This window comes from Sylvia atricapilla, chromosome 29, assembly GCF_009819655.1.
Source record: "Sylvia atricapilla isolate bSylAtr1 chromosome 29, bSylAtr1.pri, whole genome shotgun sequence".
NCBI lineage: Eukaryota > Metazoa > Chordata > Aves > Passeriformes > Sylviidae > Sylvia > Sylvia atricapilla.
Window position 1 is genome coordinate 1563872 of NC_089168.1, and position 22128 is coordinate 1585999.

Genomic DNA, 22128 nt, shown 5'->3' on the forward strand with positions numbered 1-22128 from the left:
GGGACAAGTTTTGAGTCACCCAGGAAGGAAATTTGGGACTGCGATTCTGGGAACTGGGTGGGATTCTGGGCAGGAATTCCTCCCTGTGAGGGAATGGAGACCCCAAGACGGAAATCCCAGAAGATTCCCCATCCCTGGGATGGTGGGAGGTGGAATGGGATGAGCTTTAGCATCACTCCCAACCCATTCTGGGATTCTGTGGGAATCTATCAGCAAAACAGGGATTTTGGGTCAAAAAGCACCACAGAAGCAATCCTGGCAGAGCACTGGATTTAGGACAAATCCAGAGCCTTTCCCTGAAAAAAAAAAAAAAAATGGACAGCACAGGGAAATATCCAAATCAGGTTTAATGAAGGATTCAGCCCTAAAACGCTGCAGGGGCAACAATCTCCTGTTGGAAAATGGAGCCAAGTGTGGATTTTGTGTCACTGTCACCCAAAAATCCAGAAATTTTTCCACTGAGGAAGGATTCCCTCACCTGTAGCTGTGCCTGGCTCCTGAATCCCATGGGAAACAAGGACTGAAACTCCAGAAAAAAACTCCCAAAAAGGGGCAAAATGCCAAAGGGCTGCGGGGGAGAGCTGGCAGCTGGATTTTCCTCGGGATAGCGGCTGGCAGGAATGTCCAGCTCCCGGCAGGAAGGCCTTGGAATCCCAGCCTCCCACAGAACCCCCTCCAATCCCTGCTGCTTTGGGAAGTGGAGCACAAAAAGCAGCAAATTCCCGGATTTCAAACCCCAGGGAAGAGCCTCTGGATGCCAAAGGGGTCGGAGCCACAGGGGGAAAAGGAGGAAAAGTTCATTCCAAAGATTTAGGTTCCTTCGCCTCCTTCCAGGGTGTAACAGAGGCACATTCTTGGCTGGAATTGTCCCTTCTTTGGGGTCCTGAGGTGCTGTCACCACTAAGCAGGAAAATAAATTTATTTCCCCCTGAAAAAATAAATTCATCTACCCTGAAACATTAAATTGATTTACCCCAAAACACCCTGACAGTGCCAAGCTTCCAGAACAGGTGCAAACCACCAAAATTCTTTGGGATTTCAGCCCTTAATTCAGGAGGGGAAGTTCCAGATTCCTTCCCAAAAAGGAAGGGAAGGAGCAACCCCCAGCAGGGCCCGAGAGCTGCCAGGTTTGTCCCCGTAAAGCCACTCTTAGTCCCTCTGCTGCCAGTCTGAGGTGGCTTCAGGGCCCTCTGTGCCCTTCAGGGAGCCCCCCGGGCCAGGGCGGGCAGCGGGGCCGTGGAGTTGGAGCTGCAGTCCAGGTAGTGGAAGGTCTCCAGTGTGCTCTGTGTGCTGTGGCCGATGTAGGACAGCTTCACCGAGGTCCTGGCAGGGCAAAGGGACACCTCAGCAGCTTTGTATTCATCACACAACTCCTCTTTTCCTCAAAAAAAAAAAAACCCAAATTCCTGCGGGTTTTGGTGGAAAAGTGAGAATTGCAGCCTCTGGAAGGAGCTGTGTGCTCCACCCCATATTTACCCCCCTGGGCTGGATTAAAACCTGACCCTGAGGTGGATTTGAGAGAAATTTGAGGGAAATCCAAGCAGGATTTTATCCCTGGAGCCCAAATCCATGGCTGGAATTCTCTTGGGATTCAGAAATCACAGAACAGAATCTTTAAAGTGGGAAAAGGCTCCAAGAACCCAAAACAGGAGCAGCACCCACCTCATGAGGATCACGATGTTGTGGACCTTCACCTTTGGCAAAGTGCAGAAGAAACTGGAAAAGATCAAGGAAATTGGTCAGCAAGTGAAAAACTTCAGACATCTGGGGGGTTTTGGCAGCTCCTGCTGGTATTTTTCACTTTGGTGTTAACAAAACCATCTCGCAGCAGCTTGTGAAAATTTCTGGAATTGAGCAGGAAAAGTGAGTGCTTTCCAGATTAATTTCCCAAATTTTAATCAAAGCAGCTCCAGCCCTCACCCTCCCCCACGTATCTCCAAGGAACAGTAAATCCTTACTAGACATAGGACAGGGATCCACTCAGCTCTGCCTTCACGGTGAAATTCACCTGCAACAGAGCGGAAAAATCAGATTTCAGTGCAGTTTAATCACCCTTCAACCCCATTTCTGAGTGAGTAGACAGAGCAAAAGCTGTTGTGGCCACTGGACACTGAAATCCCGAGGTGCAACTCCCAGAACTCCCAGTCAGTACCAGTTTGTCCCTCAGGGGCTGGATGCTGGAGATGTTTGTGAGCTGCTGACTGCCCACCACGGTGTTCATGTACTGCACCTGGCTGCTCAGGCTGTTCACTGCCACCGAGTAGAAGTTGGAATTCCTGATCCTCAGGGTGGCCTGGAGGGGACAAAAAAACACTGACCCTGCTGGGTCGTTCCCCTGGTGATTTATTTTCCCAAATCCACGCAAAATTTACCGTGATGGCCAGGAGGACAGCAGAGTTTTTCCTGTCAAACCACACCTGGACCACTTTGATGCCATCATCATCCACCAGCACGGAGTGGGGGAACAGGAAGAAAACCCCCAGACCAGACAGCAGCAGGCAGAGCAGCACTGAGAGCAGCACATAGAGTTTCCTGGGGAAAAAAAACCCAAAAATGAAACTCTTCAGCTCCTCTGCAAGATTCGGATCCTCAAAAACCCCACTCCCTGTTTGGTTTCCTTGGAAGAGGTACCCAAGAACTGCTGCCACATTTTTAATATCAAAATGGTGCAAAATCTTCCCTTTACACATTTGAGGTTGGGTAATGAGCAACCAAAGCAGCATTTTGGGTTGTTTTTTTTTACAGTTGCTCCCAAAACTCAAGGGAAGGGGTGGAAGCTGGGAGAGGGATCTTGGTGCCTGCAATAGAAATATTCAGAATCACGCTTTAAACTCTATTTTTGGGGGTGAAAATAACCCCTAAATGCAGCAATAAATGATAAAAGAACTCCTCCCTTACGTTCTCTGAGGACGAAGCCGTTGGTCACTATAGGGGATCAGAGCCACCAACTCATTCACCTGCTCTGGGAAGCGAAAATGAGAACAACGCATTAAAAAATTACTTTTTTTTTTTTTTTTTTTTTTTTCCCTGTTTAGAGCTGGTTTTTTGGGTGTTCAGGCCCCAGAGGAGCAGCCACCTGTGGGGATGCAGCCGGTGCCTTGGCAGGTGGGACAGGTAACGCTCTCCCGGCCCGCAAATTCCATGTAGGGAATCTTGGCCATGTCCTCCACAGGCTCCTGGCTGGCCAATAGATCCTCACCCTCCTCATCCTCGGCCTTCCTCCGGCTCGGGGCAGCGCTGACGGCAGACAGGGAACGCACGGAGCCCATGGTGGCGGCTGATGGGCACAGGTGTGTCACCTCGGAGAGGTGGCAGCAGTAGCTCAGGGCTGTTTAAGAGGTTTTAAAGCCCTTTCTAAGCTACAGTGCCCTTCTCAGGGGTCCCAAAGCCACCACAACGTGCCCCCATCCAGAAGGGGCTTCCCTGGAGAAAGGGACACCTTGATGGGCTTCATTTCCAGCCTCACAAAACCCAGCGCCTCCCCCAAGGCACCCCCTCCTCGACTGGGAGCAGAACCTCCTCAGGAAGCCCCCACCCCAAGAAGCAGGTCTGGGGCTCAGGAACGCCCCCAGAGCCCCTGAGACCCCACGAGAGGAACAGGCCCCACTATGGACCCCCAAGACCCCCGCCACAGAGACCTCTTCATCCTCAAGGACTCTCACCAAGACCCTCTCTCCTCAGAAACTCCGTCCCTCAGAGACACCTGCCCTCAGGATCTTCTCCTTTACAGACCCCCACCCTCAGGAACCCCTCCCTCAGAGATCCGCCCGCCCCTCCACAGACCCTTTCCCTCAGCGCTCTCCGGCAGGGGGCGCCCCTCTCCCGTCACCAGCGCGCGCTCCGGGCTCGCCGCGGCCGAAGCCCCGCCCCGTTCCCGCGCGCAGCCGCCGTCTCTATGGCAACGCTGCGAGCCAGAGGTGGGCGGAGAAGAATGGCCCTGCCCATTCGTCCTTAGGTGGGATGGGCGGGGTGACTCAGACAACGCCCATCGGCTGCGGCATTACGTCACAGCGAGATGGGCGTGGTTTAGAGAGCCAGGCCCCGTCCCTTCACCCAAAGCGCACGCGCCAATTATGGGGGTGAGGCCAGTGACCCACCCTTCATTTGCATATGGTGGGCGTGGCCAGAGGGGCGCACGCGCAGAAGCAGCGCGTAGTTCCGGTTGGGCGTGGTAGGGCTTTGGCAGGGCGTGGCAGGACGTAACCGTGCCCGTGCGCAGCGGCCACGCCCTGTCCGGGATGCGCATGCGCGAGGGAAGGCGGTGGGGGTGCTTGAAGCAGTGTGGATGTCACAACCCGCAGTTTGGGGGTCCCTGTCCCAGTATGAGACCCATCACACCAGTAGAGACTCGTGCCGCACCGATGTGAGTGCCCTGCTCCCAAGCACGGAGCGGTCCCTCACCAGTCCGAGCCCACTCGTCCCAATTCAGCCCAGTATCACCTCCAGCACCTCTCAGCTTTTAGGAAAAATCTCCTCCAGGCCATTCTCTCCCACCCCCCCACCACACACATACACAGCTCGACAGCTCCCGGGGCCGTTTTTCCTTCAATAAATTCCTTCAGCTGGGTTTTTCCCCACCATGCCCGAGAGAAAACCAATAGAAAACGAAATCTCACAGTCGCCCAACCATCAAAATAAAATTTACGGCAAAATTTCAACATTTTGCGAGCTCCAGAGGCACCTCCTGCCCGGCGGCGGGAGCAGTATCCCATGGAAATTTTACGGATCATTTCTTCTCTCCTTCAAACGAGCGAAATTCCAGGCAGGGGGAGAATTCTCCGCTCACCTTCCTTGCCCCGGCTCCTTCCTGCGCCTTCCCGGGGGTTGTGGCATCCTGGGGAAGGGATGGAAAAGGAGCAGGGAGAGGGACTGAGTAAGGGGATATCCCTGCCAATCCCCTGGGATGCGCTGCGGGATGAGGTCGACCCCACAGAGAATTCCCAGAGCAGGAGAAAACCGAAGATTCCCCCCGCAGCCTCCCCTCGGCTCCTGTCGGGTTTGATCCCATTTTTTTTACGCGGTTGTTTCTGCCCCCAAACCCGGCACGAATGAGCTGAAAGGGAGGGGGGGCACCTTTGCCAGCCACCAGGTGGGAGTGTAAAAGCGCTTCCCGGGAAATCTCCGATCCCCTGGGATGGGGCGAGTCCGGAGTCATCCCGGGAGGAGAGATCGCTGCTCCAGGGGCAGGGAAATATCGGAGTGGGGCTTTTTCCCGCTTTTCCATGTGTCCCTCAGAATCGCGAGATTTTTTGGGAGGGGCCTTCGAGCTCATCCAGCCCCGTTTATCCCACACCTGCACCCTCCCAGGTGGCTCCAAGCCCCGCGCAGGGACAATCGCAGGAGTGGGAATGGCAACCCTCAAGGTCCCTTCCGACCCCAAACCATTCCATGAGGATCTGGGGATCCCAATTCCTGCTGCTCCATATCCCTGAGCCATCCTCCTCCTCTCCCAGCCCTGCCGATCCCTTTGTCCAGGCTGGAGCGGCACAAAAACTGCAGCTCACAGCTCATGGAATTTCCAGGTAGGAATTAAATTCCGTGCAGGAATTAAATCCTCCCGAATCCCTGCACATCCCAGGCTGTCCTGGGGGTGCGGATCAGAGCCGGGATTTGGCCCCAAACCCCTCGTGCGGGATGGCTGGAGGGCAGAAAAGCAGCAGGAAATCAGGAGACAGGGAGGGAATTCAACTCCTCGGCCACTAACTTTCCCCAGAGCTCGGGGGGCACAAATTCCCGCTGGGAAAAAGGTGGGATTGATGGCAAATTTGTATGGAAAATGCGTCACACTGCTTTGGTGCATGGCCCTGTCAGTGGGGAAAAGCCTTGGAAGATTTTTGGGATGTTTCTTTGGCATGGAAAGAGCTGCAATGCCAAAAACACCTAGATGGAGATGAGCAGCTTCCACCATTCCCCACCTTCCCGAAATCTTTCCGCGCCAGGAAATTGCCTCTGATGAGCTCCCATTTCTTCCTAGACGTTGTTTTCCCCTCCTCGGCCTCATTAAATCAATTTAAAGGCGATTTCGAGGCGTTTTCCCCACGCAAAGCGCGGCGGCTGAACCCGGTGCCCGCGGCTGCGGGGGCTCTGGTGTGCCGGGGGACTCGTTTGTTCCCGGGATTTTGGGTTTAGGGGACACCCGATAAACCCTGGGAGCAGCAGCAGGGGTTTTTTGGGAGCGCTTCTCGCTGCTTTATTCGATGTTGCAGGTGTCTGCATCCCGGGTGGGTGTTTGAGGATGGAAAGGGGAAAATTGCCGAATATCCCGATTTTTTTAGGTTGGGGATGCAGCGTGCCCAGGCAATGGAGCATCTTTGCGTTGGGTTGTGTTGAACTGGCTCTGCCCAAAATCCCCCATTCCAAATCACCAATAATGGGATTTTGGATGGTCAACGTCGTTTCTTGCTCCGTCCCAAACACTGTCAGATACTTCAGGAGCAGTCAAATCCAGGTGTCCTGCGGGTACCCAGGCTCGGATCACCCTCGGGGCTCTGTGGGGACGACGGGAGCCGCTGGAGCCTGCAAGGAGCCAGGAGTGCTGTGGGTGGCACTCTGGGTCTGGTGGCGTTTGTCCTGTCCCAGTAAAGCACTGGGCACTCACTGGGAGCTGGATCAGCTGCCCGAGCCCACCGGACTTTCTGGAGGGGTGGCAGCCCCTAAAAGCGCCGGGCGCTGGTATCCTGAGAGTCCCATGCCCAGTGTAGGACAAGGGGTCGGGTGGTCAGCAGGTCCAGGTGGTCAGCGGGGTCCGGGCGGTCAGCGGGGTCCAGATGGTCGGGGGTCTGGGTGGTCAGAGGGTCTGGGTGAGCAGCGGGTCCGGGTGGTCAGCGGGGTCCGGGTGGTCAGCAGGCTCTGAGTGGTCAGGGGGTCTGGGTGAGCAGCGGTTTCGGGCGGTCAGCGGGTCCGGTGGTCAGGAGGTCCGCGGAAGCCCCCGCGCCCCCGGGAGGGGACAGGCCACGTGCAATTCCCCGCCCCGCCCCCTGCGGGGTGACCACGCCCATCTCTGGCCTTATTTGGAATGCGTGGGCGGGGCCAAGGCGGTGCCGCGCTGGCATTGGCGGGGTGGGGCGGGGCGCGGAGGGGGCGGGGCCGGGGGCGCCGGTTCCCGTCAAAAGGCGGCAGAGAACGGGGCGGGGGCGGCAGCGGGGCCGGGCTCAGGTACCGGGCACGGGGACACCGGGCACGGGGACACCGGGCACGGGGACACCGGGCACGGGGACACCGGGCACGGGGACACCGGGCACGGGGACACCGGGCACGGGGACACCGGCGCTATGCCAAGCCCTTCTCAGCGCTCCCCGTGACTCCGGCGCTCCCCGGGACACGGGGGTGCCCGCTGCGGACGAACCGGGGGCGGCTCTTCCCGGGGGATCCGCGGTGCGGAGGCTGTGGGGGGACCCTGGGAGTGAAGGGACGCGGGCACGGGCGACTCCCGGCGGGTCCCCACCGGCAGGAGGGGACACGGGGCGGGTGCTGAGGCTCCGCGGTTCTTCCTGGTTCGGGCTCGCGGTGCTCCCGGGCTGGTTTGGGAGTCCCGCGTGTGTCTGGGCTTCCCTGTGAGGCCCCCTGCCTCTCTGTGTCCCCCCCTGGCTAGGGGCTCTCGGGACTTTCCCTGTCGAAATTCGGATCCCTTTAGGGTTGGGGGTGTTCCCGTCCCGTTCCGGGGGTGCCTCCTGGTTTTATGGGTGTCTGGGACTATCCAGTCTCTGCCCCGTCCGCCCCAGAAATCGGAGTTCACTCGGGAGTTTTTGGGGTGCTCTGGGGCGTCTCCACATCCCGAAAAGGCACCGCTGTTCTTCCCCCTCTGTGGCTCTCCCTTTTTGGGGGCCCTTCGAACCCGGGGAATTCCTGGGGGCCGGGGGCGTGTTAGTGTGATTTTAGGGCTCCTGGGTGCTGTGGGGGTGTTAATGTGACTTCAGAGTTTCCTGTAAGGTGATTTTAGAGTGTCTGGCTGTTCTCGTGATTAGGTGCCTCATTTAAACCCACGTTCAAGGTCCCAATTCGGGGATTGGGGGGGGGAGCTGACCCCCCCGATACGGCATTAATCACCCACCTTTTTAATTCCCCAGTGCCTTCCCATATTTTGGAGCGACCCAGAGCCGCGCCAGCGCCAGGAAAATCAAGGTACAGGGGTATTTTATGCACCAGGAATTGGGGGATCTTTCCCTGGGCACCCCAAAAGAGTTTTTTGGGGCCGGCAGAGGCGGCTGTGCCTCTCCTTCCCCTTCTTTTCAACGCTGGAGCTTTGAGAAAAGTTGGTTGGGTTTTTTTTTTTTCTCGGAAAGAGGTTTTCGGGAGAAGCGACGTTTTTGCGGCATCTCCTCCCCCGGAGCCGCCCGTGACTCATCTTCCTCCTGCTCGGGGAAGGAGCCGCGGCCACGGCGGGACACGAAAATCCCGGGAAATTGCGGTTAAACCCAGGGAAGAGGGGAGAAAAATCCGGGAAAACTAAGGGCAGCAAAAATCCAGGAAGGTGATTGGGAAAAGGAGGTGTGAGCAAAGCAAAAACCCAGGAAAGTCGGGGTTTAAACCCAGGAAAATCGGGGTTTAACCCAGGGTTAAAGGAACTATCAGTGAAATGATGGGGAAGTCAAGGGGAGCAAGAATCCCAAGACGTTAAGATTAAATCCAGGGAAATCGAGCAGTGAGGGGAGGAAAATCCAGGGAAACTAAGATTAAACTGGAAAATGGAAAGAAATCCATGGAAATAGTGAAACCCCAAGGTCTGAGGACAGTAGAAATCCAGAGAAATATGGGGGAAGGAAAGAGTAGCAAACATGGTGTAAATAAAGTTTTTAAAGCCCCGGGATTAGGCTGGACCTGATAGAAATAGGGTGAAATAAAGCGAAAAAAATGCCAGGGTGAAATTGGGTTCCCTCTGGGATCCTGAAGTAAGGCAGATCTGGGATATGATGATGCAGATGAGGATGATGGGAGATGTCTGCCCCAGATCTCTAGGGCGTGACCAGATCAGGACTGAGATGTCCCAGCAAGAACAAAAATCCCCAAAATCAGATTTTTCCCAGGTAAAAACATGCTTGGGGTCGTGGCTGGGGGATGTTTCCCTGAATCCCACTGTGTTTAGGGAGGAATAAATTAAAATTCCTGGTTGTGGGGTTTTTTTTTTTTTTTTTGGTGGTTTTTTTTTTTTTTTTTTTTCCATTTAATAGCTAATCCTGCTCCAGGGAATAATTTTTAACCTCCTGTGGCCAAGCCAAAGCAGAGCTAGCCTGGCCTGAGTCCTCTGAGGGGAAATTCTGGAATTGTCAGGGATTGGGAGAGGGAAAATCCCAGTTGGAGGTGGGCAGGGGTGGAAATAGGCGGCTAAAAATGAGAAGAATGGGAATGGAAACTGTTGTGGGAATTAATAATTTTTAAAAATTAAATTCAGGGAGCTGATGGGGAAGGTGAGGGGTGAGAGGAGCAAAAATCCAGGCAAAATATGGGGAAAGCAGGGGAGCAAAAATTGAGGGAAATTAAGATTAAACTGAGGTTTGAATGGAACAAAAATCTGCCAGGGTGGCACTGCCAGGATGTTGCCGGTGCCACCCCTGGTGCTGCCACTTTATCTCCAGTCTCTGCTGACTCAGCTCCTCCTCGGGCCCATTTCTCTTATCTTGGCCCTTATCAGCTCAACCCTCGCCCCTTTTTTGCCGCTAATAAACGGAAAAGGGGTGGAAAACAACACCTGGATTTTTTATCCGGGCATCCAAAGGCGTTTCCTCATTCCCAGGAATCCCAGGAGCCGCTCCAGGTTCTCCTGGGCAGGGGGACAGGAACATGGGGGAGGGATTCTCCTTTCCTGGAGCGATTTCTGAGTGTGTTCCTGCTTCTCAGAGGGTTTTGCTGGATGCAAATTGGGTCAAAAAAGGGATTCTTGGCGTTTCCAGCCTTTTTCTGGGAAAGTTTGAGCTGTTTCCTGAGGGTTTTCCCACCTTCTCCAGGTGCGGCTGCTGATCCAATTTCACAATTTTTACCCACAAAAGTAATGGAAAACAACACATGCAACCTTTATCTGCTCATCCAAAGCTGTTTCCTCATTCCCAGGAATCCCAGAAGCTGCTCCAGGTTCTCCTGGGCAGGGGACAGTGACACTGGGGAGGGATTCTTCTTTCCTGGAGCGATTCCTGAGCATGCTCTTCCTTCCCAGACGCAAACTGGGTGGAAAAGGGGACTTTTGGCACATGAAGCCTTCCTATTTTTTTCTCTGGAAAAGTTTGAGTTGTTTCCTGAGGGTTTACCCACCTTCTCCATGCCCCAGGCGTGGCTGCTGCTCCAATTTCCCAATTCCAGGCTGCAACAGTTCTGGCCGCTGCATCATTCCCACTCCTCCTCCTCCTCCTCCTCCTTCCTTGGGCAAGTCCAGGTTCTGGGGATTGAGAATTCCCTTTTCCACCAGGCACATCCCAGGGATAGGGAATGGACAGGGATCTGGGGCCTCAAAAGGCTCCTTTTCCAGCTCCAAGGGAGCTGGAAAATTCTGTGTGAAATGTCTCTTTTCCTCCAGGCACACGCCAGGGAAGGGACAGGGATTTGGGCCCTCCTGTCCCTGCTGCCTCAGAGAGCTCCCTAAAAACCATCCCTCCTCCAAAAAAAATCCCTCCCATCTCCAGAAATCCCCTGCTCAGGCACCTGACAAGTCCCAGCTCTATTTTTAGACCAGGACGTGTCCCCTGGCTCATCAGGGTGGCCCTGGGAGGGGACAGCAAATCCCAGATTTCCTGGGAATCGTCACAGCTGGGAATCACTTGTGTGGCTCCGCACCTTCCCGGGGCTGTTTCCAGCACAAAAAGTGGGTTTTATTCCACGGTGTAGGGCTAGTGCTGCCCTTTCACCTCTGCCTTGGGAATTTTTCCATAGGGAGAGCCCTTCCCAGCGCAGTTTTTCTGGAATTTTGCGGTCCTTTCCCATTTTCTCCTGGCATTATGGTGCAATTCCTGTGCCTGGGAGAGTCCTGGGCTCCACAATCCCTTCTGGGGAAGGGGAAAAGCAGAATTTCCCTCAATTTCTGAGCAGCTCCAGCAGCAGGAGCATTGCCAGGGAAGGAGCAGGGCAGGGCCAGGCCCCGTCACGTGCTGGGATCTGTTGGAATTTTCCTCCTGGCTTGTCCAGACAGGTGGGAAAAGCTGGGATTTGGGCTCCAGCTTGTCCTTGTCACCCTCCCCATTAACTGGCTTGAAGTCTTAGAGCAGCACAGGGGGCTGTGATCCCACTCAAAATTCCTTTTCCAAGGAAAATTCACAATTTCTGGGAAGGTTTCACAGGCACTGGGTTGGGTTTGTGTCCCTGGAAGCTTTTAGGGACACTGGAGTTTTTTGGGAAGGCCTTGAAGCTGCAAATATTCCTGGTATGGGGATCATATCAGAGCATACATGACTTGAATTAGTTTTTTCTGCCTAAAATTGGAAATATCTCACTGGAAGCCTCCAACTGGAAGGAAATCCAGGATACACTGAATTTTGGACCCTTTTTGTCCAAAATTTGGCATTTCCAGGCTAAGATTTTGCACTCCCACACGGGGATGGGCATTTCACTTTTGTCACGCTGGATTATTGGGAGGGAATGTTGGGCGGATTTTGGACATCCCACACCAAAAAATTCCCCTCAGCCAAATCTGTGCGGTTTCTCCTGCTGGGAATGGGTTTGGGAATTGGACTTTAACCACCGGGAATGTTGGGAAATGAGTTTATTGTGGGGCAGGGCCGTGGCCTGGAAATGCCCCGGTCCCACGTGGGATCCAAGGCCTTGGAGTCCGGACTCTTCCTTGCAGGGAGGAGCTGGAATCCTGGAAAATCGAGTTGGGGTCATCCAGTCCAAATCCTGGCCCTGCACTGGACACCAAAATCCCAAATATCCAAGAGTTTTTTCCATAAATTTGCTGGCTCTGGCAGCCTCAGGTCCCTGCCCGTTCCCTGGGAAGCTTTTCCACTGCTTGGTCACCCTCTGCATGAGGAATTTTCCCTAAAATCCCTTCCCAGGAGTGTTGTCCCAGCAACTTCAGAGAATCCTTGATCCAATCTAAGGAATTAAGGTTGAAATCCCCCAAATTCCAGCTCCTCTCCCCAGTTCCTCTTTTCGGGGCAGATTTCAGAGGCATTTTGCTGGAATTTTGCTCCTTCTGGAGCAAAAAAAGCCCAAGAGAGGCTAGAGATGGTAAAAAAAAAAAAAAAAAAAAAAAAAAATCTATGTGGAAAATTCCTGGGAATTGTGTTTTCCCGGGGTGGTTTTCTCTCTCTCCGGAAGGTGACAGGGCCAGAACCTGTTTGGAAATATTTTGAAATCCGGGGAGGAGTTCCGGAATTTGCCACAAGCAGGGGCAGCTTCTGCCTGTCAGCCTTCCCTGGATTTTTTGGGAATATGAGAGGAAGAATTCCTTGGACAGCCTGGAATTAGAGATAGGGAAATAAAGGAGCAAAGGGAAGGATTTGGGGTGGGATGAGGAAATCCAGGAAGGGTTTGGGGGGACACCAGGGAAGATTCTGTGGGGAAAATGTCCATTCCTGGATATTTTTTTTTAGTTTTTCCTTGGAAAAGGGGAAAGTTTTTCCATAGGGTGACTACAGTGGTGCTGGAGAGATCTTTTTTGGGAAAATCCCTGGAAAAGCTCAGCTCATTTGGATTTGGAGCAGTGGGATGTGTTTGGAATACAGGGAATGGCAATCCAAGGGTTTAACCTGGAATTTTCTCAATTTTTTATGGGATAGAGGGAAAACTGGGATCTGTGGATCCCAATTTCCTCATCCCAGACTTCCATCCTGTGCCAGGGCTGGGAGCTCTGGAGTTGCTGGGCTCATTTTTCCCAGCCGGAATTCCTGGGGCATTGAATCTGTCCCTGCTCTTTGCTCCAAATCCGTTGGGAAACTTTCACCCCTTCCCTCTCCTTCTTTTCCTTGGATTTTTATTTATCTGGAATGTCCCAGTGGAGCAGCTCCTGTAGGATTTTGAGAGTCCTTTTGGATCCGTGGCTTGGGGACATGATTCTATGGGATCTCCACAAAATATGGGAAGAGATCCCCAGGGATCCTCCAGCCCAACCCCGAGGCTCCGCTGGAAAAATCCAAATGAAAGTAAAATTCCAAAGGAATTAAAGGAATGAAGGTGGAAATCCAGGCTTTGGTTGGAAATGGTGGGAGAGGAGAGCTGGGAATGCTGTCCCAGTGTATTCCTGGGAAAGCCTCAAAATCCCCCTCAGGAGTCCCTGGAAAACAGCCTCCCAAAAGAGGGAGTTATTTAATTGGGATTTTAATGAAAATTAATGGATTTTAGTGGATTTAAAGGCAACACTGGAATTCGGGAATGAGTGGGTTTGAAATGGGAAAAAACACTTTTTCTCCCTTTTTTAAAAGGAAAATCATTCCAGAGGCACAGGAATTTTTAAGGAGCCTTGGGTTGTTTTGCCTCATTAGTGAAGCGTTAGTTAATTAATTAATTAACGAGCCTCTCCCAATCCCAGAGCTTTCCCAGCATTCCGGAATCCCAAAACTTGGATTTTTTTGGGTGGTTTTAATGCCCAGAGCCAATGGGAATAAAAATTCCCTGCCCAAATCAGGGGGAATCCAAGGCAAAATCTTGAATTTTAGGGATAACTTTAGGACTAAACCCCCGATTTTGCCCCAGATCGGGTGGAATTAAAAGAAAAGTCCAGAACTTTTGTGACAAGTCCCAGGGTTTGTTTTTTTCCCCCTCAGCCATGGATCCGGGTGCTTCCAGCACCTCCTTGGTGGATCCCAGCGGAGATTCCGAGCGGAACGTGTCCAGGATCTGCGGGGTCTGCGGGGACAGAGCCACCGGCTTCCACTTCAACGCCATGACCTGCGAGGGCTGCAAGGGCTTCTTCAGGTGTGCCCGGATCCCTGGGAACGCCCCCATCCCAAAAAAACTCGGGAGTCACAATGGGAATCCAGTGGGATCCGGAAACGGGCCCGGAATTCCAGGTGGTGCCACATTCCCATGGTTTAAGGAGGAGAAGTTGTTGGGTTTTTTGTGAGTTTGGAACCTTGGGATTTTTTTTTCCCCTGTTTTTCCAGGATTTTTCATGGATCTGGGAGCCTTGCAGTGCTCCAGGAAAAGGGAGAGGTGTGGTAAAGCTCCCCTGGGGTCACAAAGTGGGATTTTTCCCAGCCAAAAAGCCATAAAATGTCCTCGCAAAACTCTGGGGTTGGGGGATGAGGAAGAGCAGGGTATCCCCTGGACCAGCTCTTCCCAAAATCCAGCTTTTCCAGAGCATTCTGCCTTCCTCTCTTGGGAATTCTGTATCACCCTGGGAATTCTGCCCCCACGTCCACTCCCCCCTGGAGCCCTGCTCACCTCCCAATGCAATTTCCTCATTCCAGGCTGGGAATGAGGCCTGGAATTCTCTATTTTTAGCCCCTGGGATCCCAAATCCGCCTGGGAATGGGCGGCTCAGGAAGGTTTCCATGGAATTCCAGCCCAGCCCGGCTCTGGTGTCACCCTGGGAGCCTCTGGAGGCACCCAAGCTGCAATTTTCATTCCAAATCTGAAATTTTGGCCTGTCCTGAGCCCTGGGAATATTTTTCCATGTTCCAAGGCCTCATTGTTTGTGCATTCCTAGCCTTTCCCTGAGTTTTTGTCCAAAAAAGGGGGAGCTTTTCATGCACCAAATTTGGGAATTTTGGGGTGTCCAGGGCAGAATTCCAAGTGCTGGGCTTGTTTGTCCCCATTGGAAACATCAAAATTCCAAAGGTTTTGGAGGAATGGGGGGAAACAGGGCCCTGCCATCCATTTTTCTGTGATGAATTCCTGTAAATCCCAAATTCCAGGCAGGTAAAGGCAGAGTGGAGCTGCTTTGTTTTCACGTCCCTTTCTAAAATCAGCTTTTCATTCCTGGGGCTGCAGCCAGAGGAAATCTTGCAGATTTTTACCCATTTTAAAATATTTTCTTACCCATATTTGATATTTTAACCCATATTTGATGTATTTTACCCCTATTTAATATTTTTTCCCAGATTTGATATTTTTTACCCTTTTTTTTTAATCTGAGTATTAGCACTGGGCACTTCCAGGGATGGGGCAGCCATGGCTTTTTTGAGAGTTTTATTTTCTCCGGCCTCACAAGGAGGAATTTTCTACCCCCTTTTTCCTTGGAAATTCTGGATCTGACCGTTATTCCTTGGAAGATTTTGGCTCTGACCCTTTGTCCTGGAAGGCTCTGACCCATTTTTTCCCTGGATTATTTTGGCCCTGACCCTTTGTCCCGGTGGCTCCACGTTCCCATTCCGTTCGGGCCGTGCTGTGGTTTTGCTGTGGCTCAGGGCTGTCATTTTCGGGCTCCTTTCTCCATGTCCTGCAGGGAGAATTCCTCTCCCTGCACACCCAAAATGTACTCAGGCCAGTTCTGCCAGCAGAGCCGGGCTTAGGGCGGCTGGGTTTAAACCACACGGCCTCAGCTCGGGTTTATTTTGCTGCTGGGGGAGTTTCTCTGCAATCCTTCCACGCTCCTGGCCTCAAAAAATCCCTGTTTAGACCCAAAAACCTTCTTAAAGCAAAGAGGCTGGGCTGAGCTTAGAACAGCCTGGTTTAGTGGAAGGGGATCAAGCTGGATTTAAGGTCATTTTCACCCAAACCATTTTAAGATAAACTCGTGGCTCAACCCCTTGGATGTGTTTCCCTGTGGGAAATTTTCCAGCAGGGCCTGAAGCTCCCAACTCAACTGATGTGTGCAGCATCAGCCAAAACAGCGGGAATTCAGCCCGAAAAAGGGTGTTTTTTATTCCCTTTTCCTGCCCTTTTCCAAGGAGGAGCATGAAGAGGAAGGCCATGTTCACCTGTCCCTTCAACGGGGACTGCCACATCACCAAGGACAACCGGCGGCACTGCCAGGCCTGCCGCCTCAAGCGCTGCCTGGACATCGGCATGATGAAGGAATGTGAGTGTCCAGCTCCCGGGAATGACCCTGGAATGCTCCAGGGGCCGTGGCTGTCCCTTCGGTGGCACTGGGACCATCCCAAAGGGCAGGGGAAGCAGCGGGTAATGATTGAGAGGAGCTGGTTTAATGATTCCTTCCCAGCCAGGGCTTGTTTTATCATGGGTTTTCCTGGGTTTTTGAGGAAAATCATCTCCATGGCTCCCAATGGCTCTGCAAATCCCCTTTTCCAGCATTTTCCATGCTCTGCAGGGAGACCTGGATGAGCTTCCCCATCCCCGTGGAGCTGGGTTGAATTTTCCTGTTCTCCTTCTGGGATTTTTTTTTTTCTGAGCCTTTTTTCCATGTGGGATAAAGCAGGGACTTAAGTCAACAGCAGAGGGAATTAAAGCGGTTTTTAAGCCCAGTCCAAACACACAAATGTGGCCTAAATGTTTGTTTTCTCCTGGTGTATTTAGAGATAAGTGGCTTTTAAAAATAAAACATGTTTGAGGTGCTGGGGAGGAGCTGGGTGCTCCTGGAGAGCTCCAACCAAATGTTTTCTGCTAGGAGATTGTGGCTAGGGTGTCCATGGGGCTGGAAATTCGGGATATGGAAGCAGGGTTCTTTCCCTGATGTGCTAAACAGGGCAGAAACAGAGATTGATGTCACCCCAGGGCCTCCAGAAAATTATAATTTAGAGGTGTTTGTAGGGAAAAAAAAGCTTAAATTTTCAATGATCCTGATGGAAATCCCTGGAATTTATTCTTTGGGATTGGCAGGTTGATGAGGGAGGAAAAGGCCACACCCCACACTGACTGTCCCCAAAATCTGAGGAGCTGTCCCTGATTTCTGAGGAGCCCCCAATGAGAGAAGTGCTTTAATTTGCATCAGCAGCCAATTAATTACCCAGGAAGAGCTGGAAAGTTCCTGGGCAGCAATTCCAGGGGGGTTTCTCCAGGTTTTCCCCATGTTTTCCCCACAGGAGTTAACGTGTAAAAGCCCCGTTAGCAAATCCTGCCTGGATTAACCAAAACTGACCCCGAGAGGCTAAAAATAGCTAAAAATGGACTTTGCTACTGGAAAAACGAGGGAGGACGAAGGGTTGGGGTTATTTTTAGGTGGAAAAAGGGAATCGGGAAGGTTTTGAGGCCTCGTTTTCCGCAGGGTGTTGGGATGCTGGGCTGGGAATGTGGGATGAGGAGGAAGAGGAGCAGGGCAGAACCTGGTGCTGGGGTTAATTTGGGCTCTGACCCAGGCAGACCCTTCCCCAGCCCTGGAATTTGTGAGCCCAAAGAGCCAAAGGCCAGCTGGGCTCCAGGTCCTGGCAGGGAGCTGCCATTTGGGTGAGTGTTTGTGGTTTTCTGCCTGTCAGGGGACAAACAGGGCAGGCCAGGGGGAGGCAGGAAGAGAAAATCCCCCTCCAGGCTGCGGGATTTGGGAATTCTCCCCTTGTCACTCTTGGCTCTGAGGAGGGCAGGTCTCAGCTGGGGTCTGGCTTCTCCTCACTGCTTTACCCCATGGAGCATGGGGTGGGAGATGTGGCCATTCCCACCTGCTGGGCGGACAGAAAATATGGGATTGCCCCTTCCCTGCCTTTTTCCAGCTGCCTGGAGCTGAGGGAGGAGTGTCCATGACTCACGGGTGTTGGGGCTCCCTTGGATCCTTCCCTAATAACGCCTAAAAATCCTTCTCCACGGATTTTCAACAACTCCTGCTCTTCGTGCAGGGCCAGGGATGGGTGACCCAGAGCAGGCAGTGCCCGTGGGGATGTGATGCTTTTTGTGATAAAAACATTGGGATGGGGGAATGGCAAAATCCTGATTTTCTTCCCCAAGCATCCACGGAGCTGCCAGTGGTGGAGGTGGGAACGACCTTTCAGCCCCTTCTGAGGTGTCCCAGGCCCCTCTGAGATTGTGCAAGGCTGGAAAATGGAAAATGGAAAATTGCCCTTGGCCAAAGGAGCAGGGGAGGCCGAGGGTTCCGTGCCTTGAGCTCCTCCCGCTGACCTCTCGCCCTAAATTCCACCTTGACTCTCCCAGCATCGGATCCCTGCACCCAGGGAATTCAAAAACAGCCCTTGGGGAGGTCTCCAGTCCCTGGAGAAAGGGCTGAGGAAAGGGAACTCCTGGTTTTGGGGGCGTCTGTCCCACCCTGTGCACTCAGCAGTTGTGACCCCAGAGATTTGTGCTGCTCCCTGGTGCTCTTCTTCCCTCCCAGCCCCTCTGAGGCTGCTCAGAGCTGGGAGTTGTTGATAAAAAAAGTGAAGATTTGAGCTCAAATTGCTCCTAGCTGCTCCTTTTCCCTAAATAAACAGGCCCAGCCTTGCGTGGAGCCCAACCTTTGGCCACTGCTGAGCGCTGCCACCCCAATAAAAGCCATAAATCTCCAACCCTGAGGGCGGGGGAGGTTTGGCTGTGCCTTGACCTTAAAAATCAGATTAAAAACTGCCCTGAAGCAGTGCTGGACACCCCTGGTGACAGCTGGGAGCCGAGAGGAGCCAGAGCTGGGTGAACCCAGCAGCCCCAAGGGTTTGAGATTGGGATTTGAGAGCAAACAGGGAGGGAGCAGAGTGGGCAGGGGCAGGGCTGGCACGGCCTCGGTGCCCCCAGAGCATCCTCTGAGAGCACAGAAACCTTCTGGGCACAGCAGCAAACCGGGGCTAAGGGGCTGTAGGGGGAAAAAGCGATTTTCCAGGGTCTGGATGTGGCATCCAGGGGTTGTTCCAATCCCTAATTTGGCCCCTATTTCTTTCCCAGTTATCCTGACAGACGAGGAGGTGCAGAGGAAGCGGGAGATGATCCTGAAGAGGAAGGAGGAGGAAGCACTGAGAGAAAGCCTCAAACCCAAACTCTCTGAGGAGCAGCAGAAAGTCATCGACGTCCTGCTCGAGGCCCATCGCAAAACCTACGACCCCACCTATGCTGACTTCACCAAATTTCGGGTACTGACCCTAAAAATCTCTTTTATGCCTCAAATTCCCCCTGCAAAATCCACAAATCCTTCTGCCAGCCCCACTCTTCAGGGAGTTTTCTCTCTTTTCTCCCCCAGCCCCCTGTGAGGAGCCACCCCAGCAGCAGAGGGGCCGCAAAATCCTCATCCCTGCTCACCCAGGACCTGTCCTCGGAGGATTCCTCGGATCTCTTCAGCTCCGAGGCCTTCAGCACGTTCCCAGGTGTGCTCCAGTTCCTCCTGGCCCCAAACTGGGATTGGGAGCCAGGGAGAGACCCCAGGACTTGATTTGGACTGGAGGTGATGCCTCAAACCACCCCAAATTCCAGGGGTGGGGAAGGGTTATGCCAAATTAATCCCACCACAAGGATCTGCCCTGCTCCTCTTCATCCTCTCCATCCTCATCCCCCATTCCCAGACTGGGATCCCAAACCAGCCCCAAATCCCAGCACCCTGTGGAAAACCTGGCCTCAAAACCAGCCAAATTCCCTTCTCTCACCTCTCCAGAGGTCACAGGGGCAGAAATGCAGCAGTTCCACCCAAGTCTGGCATTCCAGAGCCTTTTCTCACCTCTTGTGGGGGCTCATTTAGGTGCCAACTCCCGCTCAGAGCCTTTCCCTCTGTGCAGATTCCGAGGAGCCACCGCCATTCCCCAGCCTGGTGCTGCCAGAGGAGCAGGACGAGAGCTCCTCCATGAACCTGGAGTTCTCGCAGCTCTCCATGCTGCCACACCTGGCCGACCTGGTCAGCTACAGCATCCAGAAGGTCATCGGCTTTGCCAAGATGATCCCGGGCTTCAGGTGAGGCCTTGGATCCCAAATCCGGCGTTTCCCACTCCCGGAAATACCGTGCTGCCTTTCACACCCTTCCCTGTTTCCCCTTCCCAGCTCTGTTTTCTGTCTCTCCCCCTCCCTGCGGTTCCTCCTCTTTTCCCAATACCCTGGAAAACACACACAAATTCCATCGAGGAGGCACCCAGAGCTCCTGCAGCACTCGAGGGGCTCGTGAGGGGCCTCGGCTTCTGTTCACTCCAAGATTTGGGGCAAAAATGCACCTGAAGAAACGCCTGGAATGGGAATTTCTGGGGAGGGAGCCTCACCCTGAGGGGTGGCAGCTCCTCCTGGTCCTGTCTTGTGTCCCCTCTGTCCCCCGAGCATCCCGATCCCTGTCCAGAAGGCAAATCCTCTTGCAGGGATCTGTCTGCAGAGGACCAGATCGTGCTGCTCAAGTGCAGTGCCATTGAGGTGATCATGCTGCGCTCCAACCAGTCCTTCACCCTTGAGGACATGTCCTGGACCTGTGGCAGCAGCGACTTCAAGTACAGGGTCAGCGATGTCACCCAAGGTAAGGGAATTCCCCACCCCAAATCCCCAAATTCCATTGTTTTCCCCCTCTCAGGCCTTCCCTCTGTGCCTGGTTTTGTGCTGAGAAAGGGGGTGGGTCCTGCCCCAAATTCTGGGGGCTTGGAAGGGTGACAAGTGGTGCCTCAAGGTCTGCAATGGCACTTCAGTGTCTCCAGTGCCACCTCAATGTCCCCAGAGCCACCCCAATGTGTCAAAAAATATCCCCTTCTAGAGGAAAAAGATCCCTTTCCAAAGGGAAAAATCCCCTTCCAAAGGAAAAGAGCCTTTTCCAGAGCCCCTCTGAGGCTCCGTTCTCTCCACAGCTGGGCACAGCATGGACCTGCTGGAGCCACTGGTGAAATTCCAGGTGGGGCTGAAGAAGCTGAACCTGCACGAGGAGGAGCATGTGCTGCTCATGGCCATCTGCATCCTGTCCCCAGGTAGGGACAAACCCAAAAAACCCTCAGGTGGGAGGGGAAAACCCCCAAATCCTAAAAACCCACAAAAGGAGGAAAAAAAAAAATCCCTGAGCACGCTGGCCCTAAAAAGCCACCAAAGGGAGGGATTCACCCCAAACCCTAAAAAGGGACGAAAGGGAGGGAATCACCCCAAACCCTCCAAGCCCAGGAGAGGGAGGGCATCACCCCAAAGCCGCAGGGGACCCCCTCAGCCCTGCCGCTTTCCCGCAGACCGGCCGGGCGTGCGGGAGCCGCGGCGGGTGGAGGCGCTGCAGGAGCGGCTCTCGGAGGTGCTGCAGAGCTACATCCGCGCCCGGCACCCGCCGCCCGGCAGCCGCCTGCTCTACGCCAAGATGATCCAGAAGCTGGCGGACCTGCGCAGCCTGAACGAGGAGCACTCGCGGCAGTACCGCTGCCTGTCCTTCCAGCCCGAGCACAGCATGCAGCTCACGCCGCTGGTGCTCGAGGTGTTCGGCAACGAGATCTCCTGAGGGCCGAGAAACCGGCCCTGGGCGCCTCGGGAGAAGGGAGAAGCCAGCCCCGGTTGTGCCGGGAGGAGCAGGGGCTGGGGCTCGGCATCGCCGCTCGGGATTTTCGCCTTCCAGGAGCAGCTTCCCCGCGAGCTGGTGCATCCCTCCGTGGAGGTTTCGGGGCCGGGCTGCCTCGAATCCCTTCTTTCTCTGAATGGTGGGAAAGGAAGTGCCAGGAGATGAACTCGGGGTGCCGCTGTGCGTGCCGTGCTCTGCTCCCCCCGAAATCCCACAGCTCCCGTGGGCTCGCACACCCCAAATCCCGGCCAGCAGGTGCCATGGCTAATATTCCCTCAGCTCCCACACATCCCGTGTGTTGCTGCTGCCGGACTGGGATGAGCCAGAGGCAGCTGAGAAAGCCCCGAGAGGGGAAATTTTGTCCTCGACCCTCAAAGGGAAGAGCAGGATGAGCTTTGTTTGCACTCCCTGGGAATGGGGGAGCAGGGGGATCTCCAGGAGACACCCCCACTTTGGGGCTGGACCCCTCTAGGGGATGGGACAGGTGATGACCCCTGGGATGGGACAGGGACCCCAATTCCAGCTTGGCTTCCTCCCTCTGCCGTGTTCTGGAGGCAGCTTTAGGCCCTTCTTCCCACCCGAAGCAAACCCTGGGATGATTTGGGAGCTGGATTTGGGAGCTGAGGGGCCCCAGACCCCTGGGAAAAGCCATCACAGCCTTCCCCCCGGGCCATGACCAATGGCCGGAGGGTCCCCAGTGTCCAGAGGGGCCCCAGCTCTGGCCAATAAACTCCTGCTTGGGCAAATCAACTCGGCCCCAGGCTTATGTGTCCGGCCATCCATCCCTGTGTGTCCATCCCTGTGTCTCTGGCCATCCCTGGGTCCCCAGGGGGCTGTGCAGGACCGTGTGCGTCTGTCCCAGAGGTGGGTGGAGTTGTCCCGGTGTCCCTGTCCCTGTGTCCGTGTTCCTCTGTCCCGGTCCCGCCCCGCGTGTCCCCGGTCCCGGCCGCCAGAGGGCGCTCGTCACA

The 22128-nt window shown here is 54.1% G+C and overlaps 2 protein-coding genes across 2 annotated transcripts; one reads left to right on the forward strand and one right to left on the reverse strand.

Annotated features, from left to right (window-relative positions):
- Nucleotides 1–340: 340 nt before the first annotated feature.
- Nucleotides 341–3503, reverse strand: TMEM106C (transmembrane protein 106C). Its single transcript, XM_066337681.1, has 7 exons — nucleotides 3077–3503; nucleotides 2899–2962; nucleotides 2373–2532; nucleotides 2153–2293; nucleotides 1959–2008; nucleotides 1663–1716; nucleotides 341–1323 (listed from the first exon to the last, which is right to left on the reverse strand). The coding sequence occupies exons 1-7, from the start codon at nucleotides 3267–3269 to the stop codon at nucleotides 1200–1202; spliced, it is 786 nt and encodes a 261-aa protein (XP_066193778.1). The 5' UTR covers nucleotides 3270–3503; the 3' UTR covers nucleotides 341–1199.
- Nucleotides 3504–7132: 3629 nt separating this feature from the next.
- VDR (vitamin D receptor) lies at nucleotides 7133–21910 on the forward strand. The gene is made up of 10 exons (XM_066337529.1): nucleotides 7133–7155; nucleotides 8067–8121; nucleotides 13686–13836; nucleotides 15753–15883; nucleotides 18619–18803; nucleotides 18911–19034; nucleotides 19440–19611; nucleotides 20004–20155; nucleotides 20478–20594; nucleotides 20844–21910. The coding sequence occupies exons 3-10, from the start codon at nucleotides 13688–13690 to the stop codon at nucleotides 21101–21103; spliced, it is 1290 nt and encodes a 429-aa protein (XP_066193626.1). The 5' UTR covers nucleotides 7133–7155; nucleotides 8067–8121; nucleotides 13686–13687; the 3' UTR covers nucleotides 21104–21910.
- Nucleotides 21911–22128: the final 218 nt, after the last annotated feature.

Excerpts from the sequence above, each read along its gene's own strand:
- TMEM106C (XM_066337681.1), bottom strand. The coding sequence starts at position 3,269 with ATGGGCTCCGTGCGTTCCCTGTCTGCCGTCAGCGCTGCCCCGAGCCGG. Across the intron at positions 1,717-1,958 it reads GGATCCCTGTCCTATGTCTA|TTTCTTCTGCACTTTGCCAA; the intron begins GTAAGGATTTAC and ends GATCTTTTCCAG. Across the intron at positions 1,324-1,662 it reads AACATCGTGATCCTCATGAG|GACCTCGGTGAAGCTGTCCT; the intron begins GTGGGTGCTGCT and ends TTGCCCTGCCAG.
- VDR (XM_066337529.1), top strand. The coding sequence starts at position 13,688 with ATGGATCCGGGTGCTTCCAGCACCTCCTTGGTGGATCCCAGCGGAGAT. Across the intron at positions 19,035-19,439 it reads GGCCTTCAGCACGTTCCCAG|ATTCCGAGGAGCCACCGCCA; the intron begins GTGTGCTCCAGT and ends CCCTCTGTGCAG. Across the intron at positions 20,156-20,477 it reads GGTCAGCGATGTCACCCAAG|CTGGGCACAGCATGGACCTG; the intron begins GTAAGGGAATTC and ends TTCTCTCCACAG.